The 15,275-nt window shown below is 39.1% G+C and overlaps 1 protein-coding gene across 1 annotated transcript; it reads right to left on the reverse strand.

Annotated features, from left to right (window-relative positions):
* Window positions 1-1,176: 1,176 nt before the first annotated feature.
* cyth2 (cytohesin 2) lies at window positions 1,177-15,094 on the reverse strand. Its single transcript, XM_042489688.2, has 12 exons — window positions 14,889-15,094; window positions 11,369-11,519; window positions 10,919-10,985; window positions 10,401-10,519; window positions 10,236-10,316; window positions 9,883-9,995; window positions 8,445-8,593; window positions 8,223-8,334; window positions 7,514-7,590; window positions 6,298-6,369; window positions 6,049-6,203; window positions 1,177-5,080 (listed from the first exon to the last, which is right to left on the reverse strand). Exons 1-12 carry the CDS (start codon window positions 14,953-14,955, stop codon window positions 4,993-4,995), a joined length of 1,251 nt encoding a protein of 416 aa, XP_042345622.1. The 5' UTR covers window positions 14,956-15,094; the 3' UTR covers window positions 1,177-4,992.
* Between the last annotated feature and the right edge of the window lie 181 nt (window positions 15,095-15,275).

Genomic DNA, 15,275 nt, shown 5'->3' on the forward strand with positions numbered 1-15,275 from the left:
AGTCTCTGTTTTTGTACTGTTTGTGGAGATCAATCTCACACCTGATGCAGGCACAGGCAAACTGACAACAAAGGCTATAACTTTATATATTAGCCTTGGTTATTGATAACTTTATACTTGTACTTAATAACCAAAAGCATTATAACAAAATCCCAGTCAAACACACATATATTAACATTGCAGCCAATACACAAGTCTTAATGAATTACTGAAGTGTGTAAAATAACATTAATGCAACTACAAAGACACTAATTATGCAGCACTTACCTGGTATAACTTGAGCAAAGTTTAGCTTTAGCCCGGGGCTTTATGAATCTGCTCCATAAAGACATGAAAGGAAACATGAGAGAACGGAGAAGTGACAGAAGACCTGGAGTTCAGGGTGAGTTTTGGGTTCAGTCAGAAGCTGAGCTGAACACAAAGTTGTTTATTCATGAACTAATCGGCTGGAAACAGCAATAAACAGAAATCAGTGCGCCTTAACTGTTCTTTCTAACACCCCTTTTACAAAAGAATGAAACAGCCCATCGGGTATGAGGCATAAGGTAAGAATTAACATGTTACACAGTCAGATTTTAGAATGTTAAAATTCTGATTTTTTGCACATTAATATGTTGATTTTGAATGTTTTACAATGTGAACATTTAGCACATTAAAATTATAATATAATTTAAAAAATAATTACAACTTATTTTCAGTGTGATAAAAAAAAAACTTTTTGGAATTTTAAAACAACTATTTTTAATGTTTAAATATTGGGTTTTAGCCGGTTAAAGTAAATATCAGTTTTGGCCATGCTGGTTTCTATGGAAATTATGGCAGTTTTGACTTTCTATATATTACCAATCTGATACCAAACAATTGGATTAGTTAAAATTTTAACTCGGAGATGGTGGATGTTGAAATGTTTCATTGGAAATGAAAATGGACTGCCATAAAATTCGGCACAAATATCCATGGAACAGGAGGATAAATGCAGTACTTGTACTTGTAGTACAGTGCCACCAACAGGTCAGACTTTGAATAACACACTTTTAAATTTAGCAATCATCTCAATAGATTTGCAATTTGTAATATTGGGCCACATAAATAAAATTGACTTAACTTGGCTGCAAAAGTACAAGGAAAAAAACCCAAGAAGTAACAAAAATAATATAATAAATCACAATAAATCACCTCAGTTTACCTTTTATTGTTACACAGTAGTTTACTGGCACCAATGTATCGTGGTTTTCCTTTTGCTACATTTACAGATGATCTATCCATCTTCACCTCACAGTAAATAAAAAATAAATAAATAAAAAATAAACATTTTCGTAAAGAGGTGGAATTAGAAACAGAGGCCCAGTTACAGTCTGATCGCTTCAGTGTTTGTTCTTTTGTTTTAGTGGAAACATTTGTTCCTCCAACATTTTTTTTTTTGGCAACTTTGCACTTCAAGAATACCCAGACAGTGAAGGCCTGCAGACAGTCCATGTGTTGTGTAGAAGCACTAAGATGACGGTATAAAGATGTCAGTTTGATGAAGTAGAAGACTAAAAGGCAAACCTAGATGTGTATTTATAAGACCAATCACTTGCTGTGTCTTTAAAACACGGTCTATAGAAGATCGAATCCAATTCAGCTTCAAACATAATCAGGTGAACAATTACAGTGCATGCTGGTCAGAAACTGCTATAGCCTGCACTGACCAGGAGGTGGCGTTATAAAGTGTTTCTACACAGTTCATGGCTCTTCCTTCAGCATATTGCAGTGTGTGAGATCACCAGTGGAGGGTGCTACAGAGTATTGGAGTCAGTCAAAGTAACAGCATTTTCTCCAAAATGCTAAAATGGATAAAGTGCAGTAGACATTTTTTTTTTTTACTACCATCTAAAAAATGCCAATCCAATAAACTACAATTAATCAGTTTATGAACTGGATGTCAAGCAAATCTATCACTGGACACAAAGCTAAACTTGTTACTGATTCATTACATCTGAATAACTTTACTATTATATAATGAATCAAAGCTTTGTTAGTGTTCCTTGTCTCCTCACACTTTAAGTGGGCAGCCAATGAAAACTGGACATTAGTTTCATAAAGTCTCATTACTGCTTGTGCTTTACCGAGTCTGATTTACTCCAAAAACCAGCAGAGTGGTCATAAGATAAATCAGACTACTAACTTCTAAATATCTTATTTTCCAAAAAACAATTCAGACGTTTTACTCTAAGCATAAATCAACTTCTGTGTTAAATTTTTCCGTGTCAACAGGGAACACTAACAGTTTTCAAATCAGTGCACTAGCATGATCAGCGATGCATCGGTACCTACGACGGACGCCTCAGTTTATCAACATGCAGTCCTACAGTAGCTCGTACAAAAATCAGATCTTAACAAAAGAATAAATTAAATCTATGTGTATCGTAAACAAATATGCTAACAACTATTTACAAAAAAGTATACATTGTAATGAGCTGCCTTTGTGATTTCTTGATACTCACTGTGGCGGACAGACCGGGCTCTAACAGTTACATGTCTGACGGAGTTATTACTTGTGAGAGAGACGTTGTAGTGTTGAGCAAGAAGGAAAATTACTTGTGGCATGCTATCTGAGAGGATGTGATGATCGTTGCTCAGTTTAGTGTTATAAAGGATCTGTAAACGAGCCTACAGACTGGAACTACGGGTTGCTCTGCTATTGCTCAAACATGTAGAGAAACATGCTAAAGAACATGTATGTTGTCTCAGTGAGCTGAAACAAGCAGCAGTCTGGAAGAAGAGAAACTGCTCATGTGTGTCTCTGTTAATTCTGCAAGTAAAGCAACCTTTCTGCGTCGAGAACGATCATATCTAAAGATCAGCAGTAACTTGGTGAACAGCAATGAATAGTGATGTTTTCTTCACATTATGGTTACCTAAGTGTAGACAGTAGTAATGTATGTTGAACCCATTAAGAGTATTATTGGAAGCAATCGGCACATAATCTGAAGTATTCTGAAACCGTTTGCTGCTTTGACTTCATCTGATTCCTCTCTGACCAACACTAACTGAAGATAAGTCTCATTATTTGAATAATTCACATTTTCTCCGGGGTAAGCACAATCAAGAAAGGCAATTTCTCACTTAGGCGGCTTCAATACGTGAAAAACGACTTCATGAGAACCGAGGCTTCTTGCTACCCTGAAAAAGACCATATTCACACTAATGCAGATGGACGTCAAAAGGCAGGGCTCAACAGTGAGGACAGAACGAGGCAAAAACAATGTCAATTTGGGCTTAGAAATATAGCAAATCACTTCCCCGATCAACAAGTGGTAAAAAGAATTTGTTTTCCCGGACCTGATGCAGCTGCAAGTAACTAAGTGAACCATCTTGATTTATTCCCATATATATTAAGAGTTGGTAATGCACAGTAATCCTGTTGTTCCGTATTTCACATATTAACGGTGACAACAGTTTCATGTCAATTAACTTAAGTCTTTGATGTTATTGGATAACCCCTTATGAATAAAATAATTCCTGTGAGGGGCAACTAAAAGGGTGAGGAAAAGTATTCAGATAGTAGTCTAAAAGTCTGCCGTACATATATTGAAGTATCTCAGGTAGCTAAAATGACCTCGCCCGACTCGGCTGAGACTCAGGATGAATGACGCCTCAGAATCAGGGTCGGATAGACAGGCCTGATGCTGGCTGCTCACACTGGGATAAAAGGGCAGATCCATCTGTGTTCTTTTCTGGGTTTTTCAAATGGGAACGCCCTTTCAGGTTAGATGATGAAAACAGGGGTTACTTTGGATTTTTTGAAGTGTGGTTACATGACATAATCATCAATAGTCTGTGTAATATTTTTTGCTTTCCCTTGCTGTCAGAAAGCCCTTTCTGACAGGGAACTGAAGCTCTTATATCGCTCTCTTCAAAGCCACCAGACTCATTTGACAGAAACGGTGAGTTTACCTCACTGATTATAGAAGCTGCTGGTCCACTGCTGCCTCGATCAGTTAGTTTTTGTTTTATTGTGGTTCTTTCAGATCTGAACTACACAGCTGAATGCTGCTTAACTTCTTTGTAGGTTATGAGGTTAGGGGAATAAAACGAATTTGGAAGATCAATAACGCACAATACTTAAAGAAGACTTGGCTCAATCACAGAGGCACATTAGGCGAGCTAGTGCAGAAACATACATCAGGTCACATGGGAAAATGAATTCAGAAGAGCTTGGGAAAATAACATTTTCACGCCAAAACAAAATTTGAAAGTTAGGAATTGAATACATAGGGAACATTACGGGGAAGCTATAGAGAGATTTTAGGACCTCAGAAAACAAAAAAATATGGAGCCGCCCTTTATGCATGCATACGTTTCTTTCGTCAGCAGCCTTAAACATTCCTGCAAAGCAGCTGTCTGAGTTTTTTAAAAGTTTAGTTTGTGGTTTACAGAGTAACTGTGAAAAGTAGAAAGGACATAGAAGGATTCAGAATTCAGAAGAATGAGATGACGACAGTCATAGTATTTTTAAATCCTCCATTTCCCCTGCGTGTGCAAATTCGTTCTTATTCAGTGAGCAGTTTTAGGAAGTTGCCTAAAAGTGTGGATAAAAGGCCAAACCATGAAAAAATATGTTAATGAAATCACCAACAACAGCGTGAATATGGTCTTAGACACGTTTCACAGTTCACTCACACAGTGAACGAGAGAGGAGTGCGGTGAAGAGACGGACAGGTGTGTGCTCTGGCTGTAGTGTGTCAGATCGTGTGCAACAGCAGTAATTTAAGAACCAAGATAACAAGAGGCAGCCGCAGTGTGAGAGCTCTTCACTCTGAATGTGGCTTCAAAGACTCGACAGGATAGCGAGGAGCCCTCATATCCAACAGCGAGGGTGCGTATGGGGAAGGGGGAGAGAGGGGTAACAAAACTTGTGAACAGGTGGTGAGGAGCAAAGATGAAAACATGTGTCCGGTGCTGGAAGGAAGGACGGGAAGGAAGACAGGGAAGTGTGAAGGGAATACTCTACGGTTGCTCCTCCTTCTTCTTCAGTGATATACGTTTCTTCCTGGCAGCGAGCATTTCGTAGAAGGGGTCAACACTGACAGCAGATCTGAAACGGTGACAGAAAAGCGCTGTTAAGGGGGGGATTGTAAAAATGAACAATTAGAAGACAGACATACTGTTCAGACCTGCACAGTACGACATGTGCGTGGACATCACACGAACAGACAGAACCCAGAGTCCATCCACCGTCTGCACCAATCACAAGTCTCCGTTCAACAGACCCTAACTCGACGTCATCAGAAAAACGTCTCTCCCCGCTGCAGCTTACCGAACTTTATCGCACCTTTGTTACTCACCTGGTTCATTGTTCCATGTGTCTACTAAAAATTCATTTTTTCAACATGCTATTTTATGCTGTTATTGACTGTTTTTGCAGATTTTAATGCCATGGCGTTTCTCAGCATGCTCTTTTATGCTTTTTTTCAGGTGTTTAAAGCTGTTTTTGAGACGTGTCGTTCATTGACATTTTTACCACCTTGCCTTGCTTTTTGGGTCATTTTTTTGACGTGCTATATTTTGGTGTTTTGGGCCGTTTTTGCACGTTTTAATGCTATGGCGTTTCTCAGCGCACTATTCTATGCTGTTTTTAGGTGTTTAAATCTTTTTTTGGGGACATGTCATTTTTTGACATTTTTACCAACCTATAGCCTTGCTTTTTGGGTCATTTTTTCAACATGCTATTTTATGGTGTTATTGGCTGTTTTTGCAGATTTTAATGCCATGGCGTTTCTCAGCACGCTATTTTATGCTGTTTTCAGGTGTTTAAAGCTGTTTTTGAGACGTGTTGTTTTTTGACATTTTTACCATACTATAGCCTTGCTTTTTGGGTCATTTTTTGGACGATGCCATCATAGGCATTTAGTTTTTTATGTTACATACCATCCAGACAGCTGTTAGTATTTTGAAATTAGGCCCTTAAACAAGAGGCTCTCTTGTGTTTGGCTAACGTTTCTCACTGGTCTAACACTACCCGTATTTCTCGTGTGACATTATCTGACATTTCCATTTTCGTACTTGATGCTGTGGATCCATTCGTCCTTCTCCTCAGGTGTCGGGGCAGAGATACGGTACACCATGTGGTTTCCTTCCACTACTCTCCCATCGGCCTCCGTCTTGCACGCCTTGATCAGCTGACCACGGTTGTTGGGAATGTACAGCTCAAAGCAGTTCTGGATAAACAATCACAATATACAGTAAATTGTGAAATTTATACAAAAGATAATTACGTATGCCTTATAAGGATCAGCAAAAATGCAAACTTACAGGTTTTCTTGGGTCTTCTACCTCACGGATACTGAGGTTTTCCAAGGGAATGATACCTCGCGGTTCCTTATCCTGTTAGTGAAAAACGCAATCACAGCACATAAGAGCCAAAAGAGTTACTGCAACATTCAAAGGGTTTTATTTCAGGTTTTATTGGTTAAATGAGTCCCAAAAGGAATCAGAGTGCAAGAATTAGCAGAAATTTAACCAATCTCACCATGACTTCTTTTGCTAAAAATCACCAAGTTAGAGGAAAATAATAATTATTTTCATTGCGAACTTTTTTTCCACAAAGCGAGCAAATCATTTACCACAAAAATGAAAATCCAGGTTACAGCTGAAATCAATCTGTTATTAAGTTCTTAGGTGCATCACTTCTGAGCAGCATTTCAGAAAGTGATCAGTTCTGAATTTATTGTGTCACTATGTAACTTGGTTGGATCCTAAACTTCACTGAGAGTCCTCCTGGAAGAAGCGTTTGTGTTAGTGTTGTTACGGTAGCGTGCCTTTGATGTGTCGCCTATTATGACCAGTCTGACTTGTGTCTCTTTTGTTTTTGTTGAGCGTGGGCAACCAAACCAGTTTCCCTTCTGGGGTTTAATAGTTATGCGTCTAATCCTCGACTTCAGTCACCAAACTTCAAACACAACAACAACAATGCCACTAATTCTGTTGTTTTTTTCTCAGAAAAGCAAACACAACTGCGACACCAACATCCAGCTCAGAAAGTTTAAAGCGATAGCTTGGATTTTTGTAGTGGAGTTGTATGAGGAACTTGTCCACAGTCAGTGTATTACATACAGTAGATGTCAGTCGGCACAACCACAAAAACAGTAATTTTACTTTGCAGAACATGGGAGCTGCTGGTCAACCGTTACCTCTTATGGGGAGTTTGTTTGTGTTATTGTGTGACTTTGGTGAATCTGAACAAACTCTTTAATACAAAGTCACACAATAACACAAACAAACTCACCATTTCATGTAACGGTTGACCAGCAGCTCCCATGTTCTACAAGGTAAAATGAGTGTTTTTGTCAATGGAGTCTGGTGGCTTGTACTCCAAACTTGGAGTGTGCCGACTGCCATCTACTGTAGTTAATAAACTGAGTGGATAAATACCTCGTACAACTGACCCGGAGCTATCTGAGTAATTTACCAGATGAATCTAAAATCTGTCAAATTCACTTAAATACTGCATGTGGACACAAAGACTTACTGTGGTGTATTCAAAGTAATAAAGGCAGTTGTCTGTGAGAATGAACCATCGCCTTTTCCAAGTTTTCACTCGTCCCCCTGAAACACAAGAACACGGACATGACGATGACAGGAGGAGAAAAGGACTTCCTTAGGGGTCAAAGTTGTACAACTATTCTAAAATTTCTACTTTCTTACAGGTAACTACGTGGCTATTTTTTTAACTACAACAACTGTCTGTACATACCTCCTGAGAAAACAAGCATCAGCAGTAGAGGTTGGAAATCGCAGGGAAGAAGCAGAGACAGAAGGGACCGGAGGATTTAGAGAGAGACAGAGGACAAACAGACAAAAAGAGAGACAGACAGGGAGGAGGAAGAGAAAGAGATTATATTAGTGACACAGAGATCACAGGCCCCGCCATGCAAAAGAAAACAAACAGATTTTTAGGCTGTTGTGAGGCAAGAAAGTGAGTCTCTGGTTCACCGTCACGCTATGGCAATGTTCGAGTGCCGCAACACTGTGAGCTGATAATTCAAGTGGAGGCAAAGAGCCAGCAAACCTCAGAGACAGGAGGGCAGGTTTGTCATAGCACAAAGCCTTAACAGAGAACAAAGCACTCCAGCATACAGAACACACTCCACACTGGATTTGATTAAGTGTAACAGATCAGTGTTAAAGCCAAAACGTAGGGTAGAAGTCTTCCTAAAGCCTCACGGGCATCATCTCACCGAGTTTAAGAAGCCAGCCCTCTCTGTCCGGGTTGAAGAAGGTGTGTGTCAGGTCGTTGCCGTCGTCCTCTGGGATCTTGAACGGCTCATTTTTAATGCTTTCATAGAGATTCTGGAATAACACACAAGATAGTAAAATAAGCTTATTAAAAATCTCTTTACTGGGTTCAGTTTAATTGTCTCATAGCCGTCTCCAAAGAAAAACAAAATGGTTATTCGTACTCTGAGCAGGTCCTCGGGAAGGTCTCCCCCCTCGTTGATGCCTCGATTCATCGAGATGAAACGGTCCACTCCAGGTTTGTCCCTCACATTTGGGTTATGGAGGCTTGTGTTCAGCATTATGATGGCAAATGACAGCACGTAACATGTGTCTGCGGACAGGAGGGACATGCGAGACAAAGCAGGTTTATTGAGTTTTGTTCTACACAAAAACGCACGTTAACGTATGTTAAATATCTTTTTGTCATATTTGCTGAGACTGTCAGACAGTAGTGCATGTGACAGATCATTTGTTAAAAAAAGAACAAACACATGTTTCTCTGCCTCTTAGTTTTGTTTCCAATGGCATTACAGCCTGAGAACAAAAACAACCAAACAGAGCCGAGGAGTCTCTAACGCAGCTGTCAATCAATAGGGGTTTTCTTTTGGTACTTTTGGCACACAGAGTCTCACTAGACCTCTGCTAACAGCTCACCTCCAAGAGGTAACCCGCTTTTACCTGCCCAGCTGTGTGATGGAAAATAAGCGGGACTTGATGCTTTAAAATGTAATTTGACTCAAGACACGCCATCACCACAGCTAAAGAGAGCACTAGAATATGTTTCTGAAAACACCTGAGGACAGAAATAAGCCATGTAATTACAGAAAGTTCATTTTGACCACCGCTGCCTAGTTTAACTTTAGTTTACGAGTCTCTATTGACGTGACTGATAGCTACATTAGAGACTCCCCGGCTCTGATTGGTTGTTTTCGTTCACATTTGATAAGGACATTACATGTGCAATAAAGCAACAGAGTAGGCAGAGGAATATGATTTTTTTCACAGTTTATTTGTTTCATTTAGTGTATATGTAGTGACAGATTCAGCAAATATGGCAAAATATGTTTTTTATAAAAGTTATCAATGTAGCTTTAATATTAGAAAAAAAACCAACAGCTGGTTTTGACCCAAATAAAAAAAAATATTTCTTTTCACCACCATCACTCTCTGAAAACAAAGGGTATGGCATCACTGAACCTCATCTAAAACAATTTAAGGAAAAAACAAATGCAAAACAGCAGTGTTTCTTCAGCTTACAGCAAGAGGAATTTAATACTTTTTAATATTTTTTTCAATGCATTCAATTGAAATTTAAGACTGATTTCACTGTAACCAAAATTGGGGGGAAATGGGGGGGATCCACTGGGACCCTGAATAGTTTGACTGAGAAGCAGTGTTTAGAAATTGGCAGACTCCTCTGGCATTCATTTCTGGTAAGAGACTTATTGTTTGTGTGCTTGTGCACCTTCTGGGAAGTGCCTCTTCCTGTTATCCATCATAAAATAATAAAACGAGATTTATAAGAACAGCTCCACGTCACACACAGACGTCCAAACATCCAACGTTAGGATGGTACCAGATCGCCCTACGTGAACTGCAGTGTGACGTGTTTGTGTTTACCAGTGCTCTGGAAGACGCCGGGGTTGCAGTGGCAGTATCTCTGAGCAAAGGCCTCCATCATTCTGTCGATCTTCTGGGCTTCACCAGGCAGACGGAAACTCCACAGGAACTGTCTGCAGAGAACAGGTCGGTGTTCAGGTCAAGTCGGAGGGAACAAACTTGGCAATCAAAGCAGAGTTACACTGTCACTAATGCTCTCTTGCACAATTTTCCCCTCCGTAACCTGAAGTAGCATACAGAGTGGGACTTTCCACTGTGGAGAAACTTTGGCTACCTGAGAATATGACGACAATGTTCAAGAGATTTTCTTCCTAATTCAAATCAAAATGTATAAAAACAAACAAACAGTTCACCTGAGGGCCTGGACGAGGTTGAGATCAGTGAACTCGTGGAGGTCAACGAAAGCCTGAAGCACTTTGATGTTGAAGTCGTCCCTGCAGAACAGCAACAGAGAGATCACAGTCACAAACGGCAAACAGACAAAAAAAGCAGAAAAAGGACATTTGAGGACCGAGCACCTTTCTCCAAGGTAATCTCCTATAGCGGTCTTGTTGAGGCCCTCTCCTTTGTAGAGGAACTGAGCGATGTCCTCTGAAGTGTGTCTGAGCAGCTCGTTCTCCACCAGAAACACGATGCCCTGCAGAGAGGGAGGAGCCTGTCACCACACAGCCTAAACGTTCTCCTTTCCCACCAAAATTAGCATGTGCACGCAGGTTTCTCAAACATGGGTAAACCCACTAAATACAGGCGATAGGGTTTATTCCCACTGCCAGTAAACACTGCGGCCAGTCTGCCTTTGTCAGTTGGCGAATGTGTGTGTGTGTGGGCTGATTTGTTGGTGTGTCCATGCGACATCACGGACAGGCAGGAGGGCAAACATTCGAAAGCAACAGGATAAACTTTTCAGTAGTTTCTTCTCTTTCTTCTTCTCTCTTATTCAGCCTCTTTTTCAAACTTGGTGCAGAATAGCAATCAAATCCATTCCCATTGCATTAAAGAGCCAGATTCTTGCGGGTGTTGGCAGTTTTTTTTTTACCTTTTTGGGGTCCATGTTGAATTTCTTCCTTCCCATGGCCACATGCCTGCTTTTCTGCAGAGTTTTACTGCAGAGAGCAAAAATGTAAAACATTAGAAAGATTTTGTGGCTTTCAAATCACATCTCCTTATCAATAGCTCTAAAGGTTCAGACTTACAAATTCCAAATGACTATGGACCATGAGAGCATATTATCACGACACTTCAGCGGTTTTAACAAAAATTATACATTTAACATTAATAAATCGCTGTGCTTCACGCAGTTAAAAATTGCATGTCATCATTCAATGTATTTGACTTTCAAAAGCTAAAATAACATCACTTACGAATTGTTTAAAATTGGTGTTGTTATCAAGAAAGACAACTCTTGTCATCTTTGCCGTGCAAAAATGGAGAATCTGACGTTGTTAAGGGAATACTACAACAATGTTACTCTGCATTTTCTTCTCACCTGCCCTCTGTGCTGGTCTCCAGTCCCTCCACCTCCAAAATTGCCTCCCTTAATTCCTCTCTGAGCCTCTGGATCTCCTGCAGCAGGACGCCCTTCCTCCTGCGGATGTCCTCCAGCTCAGAGCGCTCCTCTGGGCTCAGGTCTACTGGGACTGTAAGGGAAAAGAAGAAGAATGAAGAATAACTCTGTTAATGCTGCTGCTGCACATACAATAAATGGTAACTGTGCCCTAAAAACCTAAAGCAGACTGTCTTTATTGGTAACATAATAAGCCATCAAGGACAACTATTTTGAGAATGTCACTGTAACTAAAAATGGCTATGACCAATTCATGCTATCAATATCTTACAATGGAGAGGTGTCGAGGAGGAGGGGTACACTCGAGTGTTTTGTTTGATCTTTTATAGACAAAAGGCTCTTAGTTTCAAAGCAAAGTTACACAACTAATGACGACTACATTTTTTATTTTGGCTAGCGTGAACTGATGCTGAAACTAAACTATTGAGAAAATAGTGAATTGTAATATTGAATTGTAATCTGCAGGGTGATGCATGGAAAAAACGAGACTGGTCACTTAAATTGACTTTCTGATTTTCACTAACAATTCTACACAAAAAAGTGATTTACTACCAATTAAAATTGCGTATTAATACAGCACACTTTTTCACATTTCCTGAATCTGTCCCATTTTTTTTGTCCTACCTCTGCCCTTCCCTGGTTCCTTATCTTATTATTGCACCCAGTTTGTGCAATCTGAAAATCTGATCTGCCACTGCAGTATAATGTATGAGAGCTTTAAGACTGCCCACCCGCTGAGTTGTGATACACTCCAGTAATAGAGCAGACAACAGAGCAGACAAGCACTTCATGTGTACAATGCTACCGTTAAGTTTGGAGTCAAACAGCCAGTTTCATTTTTAAAGCATTTTTTACCACAAATACATTTGTAAAATTAAAAAAAAAGCATTTATAATCTGGTTCTCAAAGCCTAATCTGACTCCCTACTGGCAAAATACCCAAATTAGTTAAAGCTCTGTTAAATAAAACCATAAATGAAATATTTTCTGGTTTATCACTTGTGATATGAAGCCGAGTAATTACTTAAAGTTGTATTTGCTGGGTTGTCATGATGAGATTTCAGCCACCAGCAAAATAAAATCTATAAAATAAAAGGTGAGTGAATTTTCATTTGTGGAGCTCACTGCAGTGTCAACGGTTCATTTCAACACCTTACAGCTGTTAACAACAAGTGTTCACAGTGAGAGCTGTGATATTTAGACTTAATGATGATTCATCAGTCACTAAATTACATTTTAAATAATAGACGAAGCACCAGGCTAGTTCCAATACTGTTGTCAAAAATATTGATTTATCAGTAAATATTCTGAATATTTGAAACAGTTTTAGTACTCATATTGCGTGGTATCAAAACACCGGCACCAGCTGTGCTTTCTTGCTCTCATCTTTTTGTTAATGTTTACTGCAGTCATTCTGCTAATCTCTGCTACTAATCAAGAATGGTTGTCTTTTCAAACGTTATAGCTTTGTAATATCTAATTTTATAACACTTAAATCGAATTCCCCCATTTTCAGTGTTTCCCTGTAGTATAGAAAATGGCATAAATATCAGTATTTTTTAAGGCTTTATTGTACCAAAGTTATAAATTCTAGTATCACAACACTAAGGTAAAAAAAGTGGCATACAGGTAAAAAAAAACAAAAAAAAAACCCTTATTTAGCTGATGTTGGCTGAGGGAACAAGTACAAGTGTTCTTGTTTTCATGGCATCAAACCCTTGACAATAGTGAATCTAACAACATAGTTTTAAGGGATGTTACTAAAATGGCATTTAAATAGAGAGCTGGGTTTTGTATCAGCATCATAATAATCAGGCATCTTCTCAGGAATTTCAGCTATTGTAAAAACATATTTGTTTTATGAGGTTCTCAGGGGAGTGTTAAAGTTGAGTTATGCAGTTTTTTAAAGACATCTGCCAAAATGTGGCTCTCCCAGTTTGGTCAGCATGTCACATTATATTTCTAAAATAAAGAGAAAAAAAGCTGGCTTGTAAATGTATTTTGACAGCACATATAGACTTTTACAACCTGGTGCCAGTTTACACCTAGATACAATTTAAGCAGTCTAATATGGCAGCCCTGCACTAAATCCTACCATAGTAAATGTTATAAAACGCAGTTATCAGTTTGAGGTGCTGCTGAATATTGTAGTATAGCCAACAGTGTCTGATAATTTGACAATTTTTGTCAGTGAAGAAAACCTAGATATTAAAAACCATAAAGCTATACAAATAAACAGAACAACTTAAGTCTTCAAAAAAATCATCATTTAAATTAGGGGTCGACCGATATTGTTTTTTTCAGGGCCGATATCGATAACTGATTAACAGTTGCTGATGAGACCAATAAACAATATTTGGACCTGATGTGCATTTACATTAACTACGAAATAATTGTTAGTATTTACAATTTGTAATATAACAAACTTCAACACAAAACTTTTTTTATATGCCTTTGTTAAATGTTAAATCAAAACTGAAACTTTTAACAGGTACAAAAAGTTCCCAGCAACTTCTTATAATAAAGTCAAGTGAAAATTTAAATTAAAAAATGGATAAAAAAAATAGCTCCCCGAGGTTTTACAAAGTAAAAGTTCCTCCCATGCTGACACTGCCCGTGCACTTTTTAATTAATCAATTTTATTTAGCGATCATTCAAATAAAATGCAGATACAGATAATCAGCAAAATGCCAAATAACAGCCCCCAATGAGGCTGATAATCTGTCGACCGCTAATAAATGTGACTTGATTTAACGCGGTGTACCTTATAAACTAGACGCTAGCTGTGTGTAGTGTCTGAGCGCTCCATGCTGTAGTCACATTTTGCTAAAGTGGCCTACTTATGCACAAAAAATCGAGATGATTTCTTTTGTTAAAAACACCCAGATCGACAGCTCAAGGTAGCAGCTTGTAAACAGCAGTAATTGGCAGCACGCAAAGCGCTCCAGACCATTGTGTTTATTCTGCAAAACAAACAGCTGCTTTAAAACACCACCAACCACGCCCACAGTCTGGATCCACTGCACGGTTTGATTTACAGCAGCCAGGGAGCTGATAACAGGAGGTCGATGGTTTCAACAGTATAAGCAATGCACAGTTTTAACATGCCCTTGTGTAAAGTGGAGGCTGGTGTGTTAAATGCCCAGCGACGTTAGCTGAAACGTTAGCTTCCAGCACTCAGTGAAACAATCAATATTTAGTGAGCGTCCGGCTAAGCTAATGCAGCTTTGTGGCTTATTTTAACCACAATGTGTCCAACGTTTAAACCCAGGGTTTTCTGGAAACGACAGCAAAGTGTACATGGTCAATGATTTTCATTAAGATGTTTAACTGAATGATCACTGTGTCACACCTGAGCAAATAAACTGAGCCACCAGCTACAGCTAGCCACAGTTAGCTAGCGGTAGCCAATGCAAATGTAGCTAATTAGCAAACCCACTTACTGTAGTCCAGGTCATCCATTTTTGGCGCTTTACTTTTAGGCATAAATATTTCAGAGTCGACTGTCATTCAATATCAGAAAACTGGGGATATATGTGTAAATATATCCTCAAAACTACAGGGTAAAATAGACAAGCCCTGGTGTCGAAATGTTGGGCCGGAGACAAAGAAGGTGGCGACACCGGAAGCGGTGTCTGGCTTTCGAGGAGCCTACTACCGGTCAGTTGTTTTTCAAAATAAAACCCCTTATAGTGCGTTTGGTAATGCGAAAATTGAAGTTTGACACGAATGTATAAATGCGAGTCAGGCTACAAGTACAATGGTTTAAAACAGTGATATGTTAGTTTTTATTTATTTATGTTTGTCTTTCTTCAAAAACATGTCATGTC

Source organism: Plectropomus leopardus, chromosome 11 (genome assembly GCF_026936395.1).
Source record: "Plectropomus leopardus strain MGB_pleo_1.0 chromosome 11, ASM2693639v1, whole genome shotgun sequence".
Classification (NCBI taxonomy): domain Eukaryota; kingdom Metazoa; phylum Chordata; class Actinopteri; order Perciformes; family Serranidae; genus Plectropomus; species Plectropomus leopardus.